This window comes from Haliotis rubra, unplaced genomic scaffold (assembly GCF_003918875.1).
Source record: "Haliotis rubra isolate DU_JTF1 unplaced genomic scaffold, ASM391887v1 Scf65, whole genome shotgun sequence".
In the NCBI taxonomy this organism is placed as follows: Eukaryota; Metazoa; Mollusca; class Gastropoda; order Lepetellida; family Haliotidae; genus Haliotis; species Haliotis rubra.
In genome coordinates this window covers 689,227-706,155 of record NW_025767357.1, presented here as the reverse complement: position 1 = coordinate 706,155, position 16,929 = coordinate 689,227, and the positions used below count along the sequence as shown (strand labels likewise).

The window sequence follows — 16,929 nt, the reverse complement described above, 5'->3', positions numbered from 1 at the left end:
ACAAATGTGCACGGACGACCATTTTAAACTGATGCAGTTTCCTGACAGCAATGTAAACAACATACTCATGTCTGTACCTGAACAGAAAATTTCCTCAATTGTCTTGATCGTGTAAATTGTTCCGGTTTCATATGCACAATGTTATGATTGTGTTCTGTTATTGCATGCATGAGTTTTGATGAGTGGTTTACGATTACAATCAATTACTGATCAATTACTGAGCTCCAATTACTGATCTGCATATTGTGAACAATAACCAGCACAATATTGCAACAGCTTGTTACTAATTAGGTCTGTGTTAAGTCAACCAGAACATTATATGGATGAGCATCAAAACATTGCTGTTCAGACAGAATGTAATTAATGTCTGACTATAAAGCTTGTGGTGCTGCACAATTCTACAGGTATACTCTGATCAGATGGAGAACTACTTACATTTGTCCTCCCCATGACTTCTGTTGTTGTTGCTGCTGTTGTTGCTGTTGTTGTTGGATTGCAAACATTTGCTGCCTCTGAATCTCAAGTTGGCGCTGAAACAAAACCAAATTATGTTTAGTAAATGCCATAATTTCATCATTGATATTCCGCTAAGACAACCAACCTAGATCTCTGTTGTTTGAGACAATATAAAGTCACACTAAGACTGTCATTTCAGTGCATCAGTACATTACCAGTTAACCTCAAAGATACTGGCTTATGCTTACAGGCCTTACTTCACACTGTCATTCATACTTACTGACAACCTATCAATTCCAATCTTTCATAACTTTCAGAGAAATACACTGCTACTCTCTGTCAACCCACTCCGAAACTCACTTCTGTCTCCAGGTGTAGGCTAGAGATGACCTGTATACCCCTCCTTCAATACCCGTCCTTCAACACCCCAACTCATTTCTCTCTCCTTGAGAGGAGATGGCCTGTATACCCCTCCTTCAATACCCGTCCTTCAACACCCCAACTCATTTCTCTCTCCTGGAGAGGAGATGGCCTGTATACCCCTCCTTGAACATCCCAAAATCACTTGTCACTTTCGGTGCATGCCAAAGCCCTGTGTATCCCACAACACTTCATCGTTTTCAGTGCATACCAAAGCCCTTTGTATGCCCAAGGTTTTACATGACGCACAAACATGCGTCCAGAACACACAAAATTCGAGAATGGAGGCAGAATACCGCATCCGGAGAGATGCGCAAAAATAGCTACAGCACATCAGGAGTAGTTATCTGGGTCTGTTATTTTACCCATAAGTCCTGACCACCGATTCATTCCAGGCCCTGAAGTCTGAACATAAAGTCTGAACATAAAGTACAGAACACCATTTGTATACGTTCCAGGACCCTCAGATTACCGACAAGGACCTGCAAAATGTAATGATGGGGGTAACCCTGGACCCACACTTTCGTTAGTCAAAGTAAAACCCTGGTATCCCTCAACTCACTTCTCACTTTCAGTGTAAAGCCCTGTGTACCCCCCAACTCACTTCTCTCTCCTGCATCTGCCTCTCCTCTTCCTGCTGTATCTCAGCCAGCGATTTCCCCTCGTTAGTCTCCCGCTGTTGCAGTTGACTCGCCCATTGTGCAGTTGGAGGAAGCTAACATAAAACAGACAAACCAAAATCAAGTAAACCATTCCACTGTTTGTTGTCATTTCATAACACAGTCAGCAATATTTTGACCATACCATGCCAACCCGTTTATAAACATTCAGGACCCGTGAAATTACTGAATGAATGCAAGAGCAACCATCCATACTATTAGGGTATGGTGATATGCGAAGGACAGAACATGACACCCTTGTCATTGTAAACAAGCATGTGGAAGTGGGAATCCATACAGGTTCCACAGAATCTGCACAGGATTATCAAGTATTACTTGTAATCAAATTTCCTGAGAATTGAAAGCACATTTGATCACTCCAATGTATAAAATATGTATCATTTTGTTTACCTGCATTCGAGCCAACTGTTCTTGTTGTTGCTGCTGTAGACGTCTTAGTGCATCTTGCTGAAGTTTCTGTTGTTCCTGACGCTGCAGCTCCTTCAACAAAAAGGAAACAAATAAAGTTAGGTTTAAAGACTGACTGACTGAGTTGGGTTTTACGCCGCTTTTAGCAATATTCCAGCGTTATCATGGCGAGGGACACCAGAAATGGGCTTCACTCATTGTACCCATGTGGGAATTCGAACCGGGTCTTCGGCGTGACGAGCCAACACTTTAACCACTAGACTACCCACCCGCCCCTAGGTTTAAAGACACTGCTAAAACTTCACAGACTGTGAATAGTTCAGATTTTCTATGCACTGTGTTCAACCAGGAATACATTCATTGTCTTATCACTCTTTTCAAGGAACAGTTCAAGATACGACATTAGGGAGGCAGCTTAGATTACACATTGGCAATACTTCCAGTTGAACAACTGTCATTGTGTCTGCCAACACTAAACATGGCTTCACGTCGGACAATGGCAGGGACTAAGAGTGAGTTTGGGGCCATTTTCACGACAGTACAAGTCTAATGTGTTCTACATCGATATGGTACAATCATAGAAGAATTGCCTATCGATTTAGTTAAATTGTAAGAAAAACAATTGCAATTCTATGATAGTTCAATACATCATTACACTCCCCATAACTCAAACAAGTGATTGATTGTATGAATGTCGACCCACAGCATCAGGGTCAATGACATGCAATCTGGCCCCGATTTCTCGAAACAAACTTAAGTTTTTACTCAAATTTCAAACTGAGTTTGACAATTTGAAAGAGCTGAATTTTAACTCAACTGCATTTTATAAATAAAAAATCCCAATTAACTTCAGTAATCTATCCTCCAAACTCAAATTGTCTACTAAGTTTGAGTTTGGTATCGAATTCAGTTCATTCTGGGAAATGCATTTTCTCAGATTTGAGTAAAAACTCTTACTTAAGTCAAAACTCAGACTTCAGTTAGTTTCGAGAAATCGGAGCCAGGTCTCTCCCTGAGCCACCACAAGGTCCAGTTTTTGCCTTCAACAAGCACAAGAGTGCAGGCCACCAGTTCTAACCTAAAGCAAGACGCGATCGAAACTGAGCTGTACCTGTTGTCGGAGTATCTCCCTCTGCCTCTCCTCCTCCCGCTGTTGCTCTTGCAGCATCTCCTCTTGCTGTCTCTGCAGCTCCTGCTGCCGCAACATCTCCTACACACAATAGTTGCAACGTGTACTACACACTTGACATTAATCCTTCTTAACACTCTTAAATTTTTTAAATTTTAATTCCACTCAACAATGTTCCAGATACATAGCAGCGACCTGAAATTGATGGCATGCAAGTTTCTGACCCTAATCATCCTATCAATATGGGTGGTCTTATTCTAAACAGGACAGCAACTCTCTTAAGTATTTTCAAGAAATATCAAAGATTTATTGTTCTATTTAGAAAATTCCACCTATACTAAAGACCACAGGCGCTCCACCAGTGTCATCTCAAATCATTATTCAATGTTTAATACCTTAGTGGCGCTACCTTATACACTAATGGAAACACATGTAATTGAAAAGAGAATAGTAAATAGGAATTCAAGCCAATTCAACTCTTCTCAAACTGTTGAAAATCTGGATTCTTGTCATGATATGTATTACTCAAATATTGAAAGAAATATTTAAATGTACGCTTTACATATTTTGAGAATCAGATTTTTTAATGCGGATAGTTTAAAAATATTCCAATCAATGTGGATAGCGTACACAATAAGAAGGGACATCAGTGAGTGTTGTTAAATCCTGTGCTTCAAAAAAGCTACACACCTGTTTCTTGTGTTCCTCCTCCATCTGTTGTCTGTGCATCTCCTCCTGTCGCCTCCTCTCTTCCTCTATAATTCTTTTCCTTTCTTCTTCCTGCTTCCTAAGGGCTTCCTCTTCTCTCTGGAGAGCAAGCTCTTCTTCTCGGCGACGCTGCTCTTCTCTCATTCTTTCTTCTTCTCGTTTACGTTCATCCTCCATTTGTCTTCTTATTTCCTCTTCCTCTCGACGACGAATTTCTTCCATACGCTATATTGAAAGTAAACAATCTTGTCAAGTCATCTTTACAGTTTAGACATATTAATTCAGAATTTCACACAATCGGTAGTTTGATTTAGTTAAACATCAAAGTCAGCAAATATATCTCATTTCAAACAAAATGTTTCTTGACATCTTCACAAGGTGAGTTAGTTCTTTCAGAACACATCAGTAATAGTTGAGTGAGTGAGCTTTACGTCCATTTCAGCAATATTCCAGCAATATCACGGCAGGGGACACCAGAAATGGGCTTCACATATTGTACATGTGGGGAATCAAACCTGGGTCTTCGGCGTGACAAGCGAACGCTTTCACCACTAGGCTACCCCACTGCCCCTCAGTAATAAGGGGGCCATATTAAAACACAAGGAACCCATAAACTTCTCAGCAACTAATTGAATGTGCCAAGTACTCCTGTAATCATTTCAGCAGATACCAGCTGTTGAAGCAAGGACCGTACCTTTAGTTCAGCCTGCCTCTGTCTCTCCAGCTCCTTCTTCTCGCGTATCATCTTCTCTCTCTCCATTGCAATTTCTTCCTGCTGTCTCTTCAGCTCTTCCTGAGTTCTCTGCATCTCTATCTGACGACGTCTCTCTTCTTCCTCCTCTTGTTTCCTGCGTATTTCTTCTGCTTTCTGTTGCTGGATTAGACAGAAACAGATTGTAAGCGAGCACTTGAGGGCAAATAAGAGTATCATAACTGCCATAAGAGTGTCTGAATGAGATTAGTTTAACATACTTTGAATAGCATTTCTTTTACAGCAAAGAAGTCAGTGTAATAAGGAAGGAATCTTTGATGTTCACAACTTAAGCCATTGGATGATTGAAGCTCATGTGCAAGAGTATGGTGATTATCACCTAAGATCATAAATCAGGGTGCATCATGACATTCTGGCACACCTAAGGGACACAACTCTGCCCCACAGTGAACTGCAAAGCCTCATCTACTGAACCACCTATGCCCACACTGCCATAAGAGTGAGTGAAATTGGTTTTACGCCACACTCAGCAATATTCCAGCTATATGACGGCGGTCTGTAAATAATCTAGTCTGGACCAGACAATCCAGTGATCAACATCATGAACATCGATCTGCACAATTGGGAACCGATGACATGTGTCAACCAAGTCAGCGAGCATGACCACCCGATCTCGTTAGTCGCCTTTTGAGGCAAGCATGGGTTGCTGAAGACCTATTCTACCCCAGATCTTCACGGGTCTCGGCCATAAGAAAACATTACACCTGACTCATGTAAATATATATAGCTGACTGTCTAGACTGGCAAGTAGCCACACACTCTACATTTTGGAGATATTTGTCCAGCCAATATAGTTAAACCCATTGGTTTACCGTGAAATCAGTGAAAAACTTAAATTAAGGTTGGGGGATATACACAGGGTACTGCAACAACTTTTTAAGCCATACAAAGAAGAAACATTTCACAAGCAAAAACCATAGCATCATTGCAACAGGTCCCAGTTATAACTACAACTGTGAGCAAGTGATGGACAACTTTAGAAAGCTATAACATACATCTAGCATGACCATTCTAATACTGAGAGTACTCACAGCTTGCAGTTTTTCCAGTTGCTGCTGGTTTATAGTGTTAGGTGACATGTCACTAGGTGGAGTTTCCAGGTCCCACACACTGCTGGGCTGAGACCAAGCAACTGTAACATACACACTTGGCTTGATTGATAATATCAGAGTTTTACACAGATTTTGAAAAATGGGAGACCAAGCAACTGTAACATACACACCAAGCAACTGTAACATACACACCAAGCAACTGTAACATACACACCAAGCAACTGTAACATACACACCAAGCAACTGTAACATACACACCAACATTACACATTTCTGCCACTGTGGCATGCAGTTTCTACAGGTCTCTGGCGAAGTAGAACTGCTGTTGAAAGGATATAGTAATATGAAAGAAGCTTGTCTGGTTGTTAAATTTCATGACCCAGTGCTGTTTCATAGTTCTTAACAATAACTTGATCACACTGAAACATTGAAACAATGAACACTGAGTTGTCTTAGAAATAATGGGCAATTCATAGTTTGATGAATATCAAAGCAATTCAATCCCATTAATCTTATATTCTGTGATTATGACAAGGTCCATGTCACATAGTTCTTGATCTCTGATCGTGGGCAGGTACATGGTGTAGTGGTATTACCTTGTCCTCCTGGAGGATGCCCCTCCCCTTCTACGGCAGGGCCAGACTGGGGCATGTGATATGCTGGGAGGGAGGTAGTAGGGGTGCCCTCTGCTGCCTGCGGCCTGGAACACAGTGGGAGTGTCCACATAATATAGCTTTCCATAGTTTCACAGCACTATCACCTCACTTGGAGGGGCATGCTTTGTGTGTGTTCAATGACACAAGCAACATTAACTGAGATAGATGACAGTCTGTAAATAATGTTGTCAGGACCAGACAATCAAGTGATCAATAATATGATCCATGCCAAGGTACAATAACAGAGATGCCAACCCTGAATCTAAGGAAAATGGAGTCATGACTGGCTGAAAGCCAGGCCTGAGCACCAAAGGTGCAAGTTGGGGGTGAGCGCGTGGTCAGCTTTGCCATTTTGTTTCACTTTAATACAGACTATGACATGCATTCGGAAATATTTGTGAAACTTCATTGTCAATAACACGCAATATACACAATCGACACCCAAAGGATCACACGCTAATCTTCTGAATGCTTTTACCAGTGTTCACTCAAATAAATCACTGGTGACTTTTGAAATTGTATACCGTAAAAATGAATTCAGAATTTTTTCTAAAAAATCTGAGTTTTTAAAAGGGAAATCGGAGAGCAGATTTTGCAGTTAAAAATCGGAGTAACTCCCCCAAAATCGAATAACACAATAGAACCAAGTCATCATGTCAGAGCACCCAATCTAATTGGTGAATTCTTATTGGGCTCCTCTTCAAACCAAAAAATCAAAATGTGTAGCATGGTCAAATTAGCAACACCTTCGAATTTTGCGATAGGATATATGGGACATGGTTGAGACAATGTTTGATTCACCTGAATCAAATTATCAATTCCATGTTACATACAACTGACATTGCCATTCTTGCATAAATACGTTAAAATTTCAGTGAGTGAGTTTGGTTTTACGCCGCTTTAGCAATATTGCAGCAATATCACGGCGGGAACACCAGAAATGGGCTTCACACATAGTACCCATGTGGGGAATCGAACCCAGGTCTTCGGCATGACAAGCAAACGCTTTAACAACTAGGCTACCACACCGCCCCATTCAAATTTCAGAATGTCAATAGTTAGTTGGTGTATTTCAAAGAACTATGGACTAAACATACACAACTAAATCCCTGCCGACATAGCACTAATTTCTATAGGACTCCTGATTTCGGCATTAATTTCAAACAGTAATTCAACTCACTGTGGGGACAGCCTGTTCTGTTGTTGTTGCTGTTGTTGTTGTTGCTGTAGTTGTTGTAGCTGCTGAAGTTGCTGCATAAACATTGGTTGTGTCTGCATCAACATCTGCATCACCATCTGTTGCTGCTGCGGTGGAGACATCGTCTTGAACGAATCCTGATCTCGCATCTGAGTCATCATCTGTACCTGCATCTGCCTGCAATAACCAACACTTTCACCTTTCACCTTGGACTGTAAGACTTCAGGCTCCTACTAGATGCAAAATACTCTGCCCTAATTCAAAATTCAGTCCTGTGGACATCAATAATCTATGCTGGAAGTCCTGAGTTGGCTGTCTAAATCATTAAAATATTCTAAATCATTTTTGACATGTAAAACATAACGTTTCTACTCTGAAATAAACACCATTTTCAGAGTGGCAATGGTTAATAGGCTGATGGTAACATTCCAGGACTCTTCAGGCTTTCAGAATTATTCCTGCAATAACACGGCAGGGGGACACCACAATTGGGCTTCATATTGTACCCATGTGGGAATCGAACCCTTGTCTTCGACATGATGAGAGAACACATTAACCACTAGGCTACCCACACGGCCCCGTCTCTGGAACAAACAATGTCGTACAAATATTCCTGGTACATGTGATTTTGTTCTGTCCACTTACCTCATGAGCATCTGCTGCTGCATGAGCTGTTGAAGGAGAAACTGTTGAGGTATGATTCCAAGCAGGTCCTGAGGGGGTGGAGGAGTGGGCGTTGGCTGCTGGGGGGGTGGAGTCTGTTTTACAGGGGCTTCAGTATTGGACACTGAGACTGGGATGTTCTGACATTGGAACAAAGAGTAACGGTGAAGGTTGAAGAGGAAATGGATGTATCTCAAATTGTAAAAACAGGAAATTGATGTAACATGCTATTTTGGGGATTACACTTTCTTAGTAACCACTTTCTAAATGGCATTGTGTATTCATAGAAATTTTGAACATACAGAGGAAATTGATATATTTTCAACATACTGAACTTTAAAGGGTCAAATATTTTTCTATTGGCTTCAATTCTACATTGTTCATATAAGTAAAAATCAACTTTTACAGGTATAATAAAAAGATGAGTAATGTGAAAGTCCATCTTACCAGTAATGGAGGCGGTGTTGGGCCAGCTAGGAATGGAACCGGCCCCACCTCTTTATCAGTTCTCCTGGAACCATAATCAATGTTATCTAATTGATTGTACATGTCTATGCGACAAGCATGGGTTACTGAAGATCAATTGTAACCAGGATCTTCACGGGCTTGTGATCAACAAAATGTTGACAGAATTTGTATGGAGACAAAATTCGTACTTACCTAACTGCTGGAATCGTTCATCACATCCCCTTTTAACCAGAAGACTCATTGTAAAGTAACCAGCACTGAACCATTGGGCCATCTCCTCTGGATTAAAAGGACCTGAAAAGTGAGTGAGTGAGGGGATGACTTTGGTTTAAATCTGATTCCAGGATCCTAATACATATACGTAGTCTTCTCCAGTGTTCGTGAGGATGCTGAGAGGGTAAGTCTTTATGCCGAGGTCAGCTCCTTTAAGGTGATACTACAGCTGCAAGCAAGCAGGCAAACTCTTGAAAGGGACTCCCATACATTAGTCATCAGTGCTTAGATACCTTTGACAAAGCCTGGAGTGGTTACTTTTGTTACACATAGAGTTGGCAGACTGTTTCAGGCAATTTGTACTGGGGACTGCAGTGAGTGAGTTATTTTAGTTTTACATCGGTTTCAGCAAAACTCCAGCAAAAATCCAGAGAGGAGGCAACCAGAAATGTGCTTCACACACTTTATCTATGTGGGGAGTACTCCAGTGCAGACCTTGCATATACAAAATGACATTTGCAGATAGGTGAGGATAAAAAAATTTTTGTGTGAATTTCCCTCAGAAAACAAGAGTCAGAAGATGACAAATCCCCCCCCCAAAAAAAAAAAAAAAAAAAAAAAATAAAAATAATAAATAAATAAATAAAATAATTTTGAAACAATTCATCTGACAGTTACTTTAAATCCCACTTGATTTGTTTTAGACTAAGACCAAGGCACCACTTCAACATCTGTTTCATATATCTGCCAAGTTTTGGAAACAAAGCCCACCCCTCTGTTTTGAGACCAAATCATTTCTATGGAAAATGAAAAATTAAATTAAAAATGACAAAGATCCGCAAATAGCAAAAGGCACCACTTCGGGATCTGTTTGATACATATGCCAAGTTTTGTTGAAAGATATTGAATGGTTTTTGAGTTGTGCTTTGGAAATGTACTCCTTCCTTTTGAGACTAAGTCAAAATTGTTTCCATGGAAATCCAGAAAAAATTAAAATGCCAAAAATCTGTGATTAGCAAAAGGCACCACTTTGGGATCTGTCTCCTATATCTGCCAAGTTCTGTTGATAGATATGGAGCGGTTTTTTTGTGTTATGTTCGAAAACAAGATCCATCCCTTCTTGAGATTAAGTGTTTAAATTGTTTCCTGGAAATCGTGAAAAATAAAAATGGCAAAAATCTGTAAATAGCAAAAGGCACCACTTTAGGTTCTGTTTGCTATATCTACCAATTCTTGTTGAAAAATATTGAACTATATTTTTATTTATGCTCCGGAAACAAAATCATTACAGACAGACGGATGAGGTGTCGACTATATAACCCCACAAAATATTCACAAAATATGCTGGAAGGATAATAGTTTATAGGGACATAAATATGTTTGATTTGTAATGTCCTCGTGGGTATAGGTATATACCTTGGACATCTCCTTGGGGGTCCCTGTAAAACCACTTGAGGGACTCTTCATGACTCAGGGGAACACCTTGAGTCCGAGGGTCCATTGGCCCTCTCTGTAACCTGTTCTCTTCATCCTGATTAGAAAACAGCATTATAATCTCATGAAAACCATTATTCCCACAAGCATCATTAACCTCTGAAAGTACATCTGTGCACCGACTAGTGCTTAGGTGAGATTTATTGGCCCAAGGTTGAAAGAGCTGTAGAATGAAAAAAAACCCGAAACAATCTAACCTAATGATATTCTAAGATTCTAATTCCAAATACTAGATCTCCCATCTCAAACCTTTCCTTCCCTTCCTGCAGTATTTTACAATCAGCTTGGCCTTCAGTTAAACTGATGTGGGTGTTTATTATGCAACTGTTCCCATATACTGGCACCCTTCAATTCACACACTGGCATCAAAGCCCATGTGTCATTCTACCCAAAGCACCTTGGTGCCAACCCCAACATGATATAACACCCACATCATACTACCAATGGTCACATGATATTATAGTCACATCACATTGGCACAAACACCCACATGCCACCTTAACATCATCACATTAGCACCAACATCTATCACAAAGGCACCCCAGACCATGACCTCACACCCATATCATACTGGTAGCAACTCTCATGTGACATTCTACCCACATCACTAAGGCTCCCCAGCCTGACATAACACCCATATCACACTGGAAGCAACTCTCACATGACATTCTACCCGCATCATTAAGGCACCCCAGCATGACATAACACCCATATCATACTGGAAGCAACACACATGACATTCTACCCACATCACTAAGGCCCCCTAGTATGACATAACACCCATATCACACTGGAAGCAACACACATGACATTCTACCCACATCACTAAGGCCCCCTAGTATGACATAACACCCATATCATACTGGAAGCAACACACATGACATTCTACCCACATCACTAAGGCCCCCTAGTATGACATAACACCCATATCATACTGGAAGCAACACACATGACATTCTACCCACATCACTAAGGCCCCCAAGTATGACATAACACCCATATCACACTGGAAGCAACACACATGACATTCTACCCACATCACTAAGGCCCCCTAGTATGACATAACACCCATATCATACTGGAAGCAACACACATGACATTCTACCCACTTCACTAAGGCCCCCTAGTATGACATAACACCCGTATCATACTGGAAGCAACACACATGACATTCTACCCACTTCACTAAGGCCCCCAAGTATGACATAACACCCATATCACACTGGAAGCAACACACATGACATTCTACCCACATCACTAAGGCACCCCAGCATGACACAACACCCATATCATACTGGTAGCAAATCTCACATGACATTCTATCCACATCACTAAGGCACCCCAGCATGACACAACACCCATATCATACTGGTAGCAAATCTCACATGACATTCTATCCACATCACTAAGGCCCCCTAGTATGACACAACACCCATATCATACTGGTAACAAATCTCATGTGACATTCTACAGACATTACTTGGGCACCCCAACATGACATAACACCCATATCATACTGGTAGCAACTCTCACGTGACATTCTACAGACATTACTTGGGCACCCCAGCATGACATAACACCCATATCATGCTGGTAGCAACTCTCACGTGACATTCTACAGACATCAATAGGGCCAGCATGACATAACATCCATATCATACTGGTAGCAACTATCACGTGACATTCTACCCACATCACTTGGGCACCCCAGCATGACATAACACCCATATCATACTGGTAGCAACTCTGTGACGACATCACATTGGCACCAATGCCCACATGGCATCACACACATCAACAGGCCAATATACATCCCCTTTTCTCCTCAAGGGCACAAAAAGACTGACACAAGGGCAAGATGTCTTGAAGATTCTCACACACCTCTCCCCACACATCATGTACCTCAGCTGTCATTTCAGCAACCATGTTCTCGGCAGCTTCCTTTAATCTATCCAAGGGATCATTGTCCGCTGTGTGCAGTCCACCCTTAACTTTCTTGCCAGGTACTCTCTCTGGGTGCACACTCATAGTGTTTAATTTCTGTTCAATAGGAGCACTGTTCGAGTCATTAATATTTTGTGACACATCTCCAAACTGCACAGATTTGGGATCTATTCTCTTGGGTTCCTGACTTGGTTTCACAGTTGGCTTTGGAGACTGAGACTGGCTATTGCCATGGTTACTAGCACTTTCTTGCTTGACCTCTGGAGCACTTGTTGAGCGCGGACTCTTCTTATCCTGAAAGTTAAGTATAATCATGATGACAGTGACGCAAATAAATCATACATCAAGGAACATGTGATTTGAAGAGCCAATCTTTTCCTTCAAGTATTATCCCACCATGAGTAAGTGAGTTGCATCTAACACGGCTTTGAACCATATTCTAGTTACATCATGGTTTGTCAGCTTCACATGAATGGAAAGCTAAAAAACAAGTGTTTGCCACTGATATGGCAATGTCCCCCGCTGCTAAAGAATGGAATATCTATATTTACTTTTAATTTTTTGGTCACATACAAGATGCCTGAAATAACTGGTGCCTGCCTAATCACCCAATGTAGGCTGTAAACATAATTGAAAACATTGGGTGCAATGTTTTATGAGATATCGCGTTTAAATAAGTTTGAAAAGCAGTCAAAAGTGTCGTGGTGACCTTGAAGATAAGGTCAAGGTCACCCAAATAAACTGGTGTCTGCGTAATCCCCCAATGTAGGCAGTCACCAATTTTGAAGACATTGGGTACAACAAACAGTCCATGAGATATCGCGTTAAGAGTTAAAAGTGTGCAAAGTGTTGTGGTGACCTTCAGAATAAGGTCAAGGTCACCCAAATCAACTGGTGTCTGCGTAATCCCCAATGTAGGCTGTCACCAAATTTGAAGACATTGAGTACAACAGTCCATGAGATGTTACGTTAAAAGGAGTTTGAAAAGTGTGTCATGGTGACCTTGAATATCAGGTCAAGGTCACCCCAATCGACTGGTGTCTGCATAATCCCCCCAGTGTAGGCTGTCACCAAATTTGAAGACACTGGGTACAACAGTCCATGTAATATCGCATTAATAAGAGTTAGAAAAGTGGTCAAAGTGTCGTGGTGACCTTGGAGATAACATCAGGTTCACACAAATAATCTGGTATCTGCGTAATCCCCCAATGTAGGCTGTCACTAAATTTGAAGACATTGGGTACAACAGTTCATGAGATATCGCGTAACAAGAATCGGGGCGTAAGTACGGATGCCGCTAAATACAGTCCCCTGTTCCGCGTTAAGGCGATATCTCGTCTGCAAATCCGCAAAGCTGAGCCACCTGTGCCCCCAAGACAGGGATAGGGAGGAGGGAGTTCCGTTCTATGCCGCTTTGAGAAATATTTCCACAATATCATGGCCGGGGACAGCAGAAAAGGGATCCACAAATTGTACCCATGTGGGGATTCGAACATAGGTCTTCCGTGTGATGAGCGAACGCTTTAACCACCAGGTTACGACAGAAAGTGGAGAAAGTCCACTAACTACAACATATTCTTTGCTATGTCTGTGTTAGCACTAAATGTGTGACTGCAGTATTGGTGATATCACCTCCTCTTTTAACCACATAAGAACAGAATAATTTGATTGGATGTGTACTTAGAGCGTACTGTCATTCCACCCAGACTTAAAGTATGGAGGCAACTTGGTCAATGGTTTGTATTATAACAAGAGTCATCAGAAGATGACATATCCCCCCGGCCCCCACATCTTTGAAAGAACAAATCATCTGACAGTTACTTAAAGTCCAGCTTGATTTTAGACTAAGTGCAAATCGTTTCCATGGAAATCATGAAAAAAGTAAATGACAAAAATCTGCAAATAGCAAAAGGCACCACTTTGGGATCTACCTCACATATCTGCCAAGTTTTGCTGAAAGATATTAAGAAGTTTTAGCGTTGTGCTCCGGAAACAAAACCCATCCCTTCCTTTTTGAGACTAAGTTCGAATCATTTCCATGGAAACCGAGAAAATAATAAATCACAAATATCTGCAAATAGCAAAAGGCATCACTTCAATATCTGCCTCACATATCTGCCAAGTTTTGCTGAAAGATATAGAGAGGTTTTTGAGTTGTGCTCCGGAAACGAAGCCCACCCCTCACTTTTGGGATTAAGTCCGAATCGTTTCCATGGAAACCGGGAAAAATAAAAATGCCAAAAATCTGCAAATAGCAAAAGGCACAACTTTAGGATCTGTTTGATATATCTATCAAGTTTTGTTGAAAAATATTGAATGGTTCTTGAGTTATGCTCCGGAAACGAAAGCAATCCTTACTTTTTGAGACTAAGTTCAAAATGTTTCCATGGAAACCGGGAAAAATAAAAATGCCAAAAATCGGCAAATAGCAAAAGGCACCACTTAAGGTTCTGTTTCATACATCTACCAAGTCTTGTTGAAAAATATTGAACGGTTCTTGAGTTATGCTCTGGAAACGAAGCCCAACCCCTCACTTTTGGGACTAAGTCCGAATCGTTTCCATGGAAACCGGGAAAAATAAAAATGCCAAAAATCTGCAAATAGCAAAAGGCACCACTTTAGGATCTGTTTGATATATCTATTAAGTTTTGTTGAAAAATATTGAATGGTTCTTGAGTTATGCTCCGGAAACGAAAGCAATCCTTACTTTTTGAGACTAAGTTCAAAATGTTTCCATGGAAACCGGGAAAAATAAAAATGCCAAAATCGGCAAATAGCAAAAGGCACCACTTAAGGTTCTGTTTCATACATCTACCAAGTTTTGTTGAAAAATATTGAACGGTTCTTGAGTTATGCTCGAAACGAAGCCCACCCCTCACTTTTGGGACTAAGTCGAATCGTTTCCATGGAAACCGGGAAAAATAAAATGCCAAAAATCTGTGAAATGCAAAAGGCACCACTTTAGGATCTGTTTGATATATCTACCAAGTTTTGTTGAAAAATATTGAACGGTTCTTGAGTTATGCTCCGGAAACGAAGCCCACCCCTCACTTTTGGGACTAAGTCCGAATCGTTTCCATGGAAACCGGGAAAAATAAAAATGCCAAAAATCTGTAAGTAGCAAAAGGCACCACTTAAGGTTCTGTTTGATATATCTATCAAGTTTTGTTGAAAAATATTGAATGGTTCTTGAGTTATGCTCCGGAAACGAAGCCCACCCTTCTTTAAGACTAAGTCCAAAACGTTTCCATGGAAACCGAGAAAAATAAAAATGACAATTATCTGTAAATAGCAAAAGGCACCACCTTAGGTTATTTTTGACATATCTACCAATTTTGGTTAAAAAATATCAAACGGTCTTTGAGTTATGGTCCGGAAACAAAATGATTACGGACGGACGGACGGACGGACGGACAGACGGACGAGGCGACGACTATATCCCACCGCATTATATGCCGGTGGGATAACAAAATGGAGACTAAATAGCCTGGAATGTCAGACAAGTCTTACCCTTGAAGGAAAACCAAGTTCTATGGATAGTCAACTTCTTTATTGCAATGAGTATGACGTTTCGGCATAGGTACTAACTGACTGAGTTTGGTTTTACGCCGTTTTTTAGCAATATTCCAGCAACATCACGGCTGGGGACACCAGAAATGGGCTTCACACATTGTGCCCATGTGGGGAATCAAACTCGGGTCTTCGGCGTGACGAGTCAACGCTTTAACCATTAGGCTACCCCACCGCCCCCATAGGTACTTACGCTGTTATCAAGCACGTGATAATAATACAAAGTCTTACCCTTCTCTGTTCTCGGGGTGGTTCCTTGCCCTGCGGAGGCAAGTCTGTGTTAGGCTGTGATGGTGACTGACTGGTGTGTGGTACATCAGGGTGTGGACTCTCTCCATTCCTAAAGCCCTGCAAACACAACCATAAAAAATGAGTCAGTGAGTGAGTTTAGTTTTACGCCGCACTCAGCAATATTCCAGCTATATGGCGGCGGTCTGTAAATAATCGAGTCTGGACCAGACAATCCAGTGAGCAACAGCATGAGCATCGATCTGCACAATTGGGAACCGATGACATGTCTCAACCAAGTCAGCGAGCCTGACCACCTGATCCCGTTAGTTGCCTCTTACGACAAGCAAAGTCGCCTTTTATGGCAAGCATGGGTTGCTGAAGACCTATTCTAGCCCCGGATCTTCACGGGTCCATAAAATTGACATCCTGATATACACAAACATCAATAAGGCCCGATACTTAAGGGTGCTCTGGTGATCTCAGCACTTCCATTGTTTTGAAATAAATGACTCGTTAAACATTGCCAAATCTTGAAGAACAAAGTTTTACATATTTAAAGTAAAGCTAACAAAACAGCAATTGAAAGAGGGGCTGGTCACAGTTGCTTGACAAGAAAAGAAGCATGGTTAAAACAACATGCTTACAACATGGTGAAAATGAAACTGAACTGACATATCCTACCTTTGGATGAGAAGTAACAAATGCCCCACTAGCATCAAATGTTCCCAGCTCTTCCATGTCGTCATCACCAGGAACGCTCCACTCTGGCAAATCTACACAAACATGTCCACATAAATACACTGGTGTAGAACTATGCAGTGAAGCACACACGTCATGGTGATATACATGTGGGGATACCTGACTGGG

General features: G+C 41.2%; 1 protein-coding gene across 1 annotated transcript in view; it reads right to left on the bottom strand.

The window, feature by feature from the left end:
- LOC124257114 (GRB10-interacting GYF protein 2-like) overlaps positions 1–16,929 on the bottom strand; it is a 45,629-nt gene that overhangs the window by 14,640 nt on the left and 14,060 nt on the right. The window contains 17 exon segments of the mRNA XM_046691104.1: positions 436–530; positions 1,481–1,591; positions 1,947–2,036; positions 3,076–3,174; positions 3,784–4,026; positions 4,496–4,675; positions 5,605–5,705; positions 6,222–6,325; positions 7,462–7,656; positions 8,125–8,282; positions 8,590–8,627; positions 8,630–8,653; positions 8,803–8,904; positions 10,240–10,354; positions 12,220–12,555; positions 16,063–16,179; positions 16,744–16,835. Coding sequence (XP_046547060.1) covers positions 436–530; positions 1,481–1,591; positions 1,947–2,036; positions 3,076–3,174; positions 3,784–4,026; positions 4,496–4,675; positions 5,605–5,705; positions 6,222–6,325; positions 7,462–7,656; positions 8,125–8,282; positions 8,590–8,627; positions 8,630–8,653; positions 8,803–8,904; positions 10,240–10,354; positions 12,220–12,555; positions 16,063–16,179; positions 16,744–16,835 — 2,200 coding nt within the window.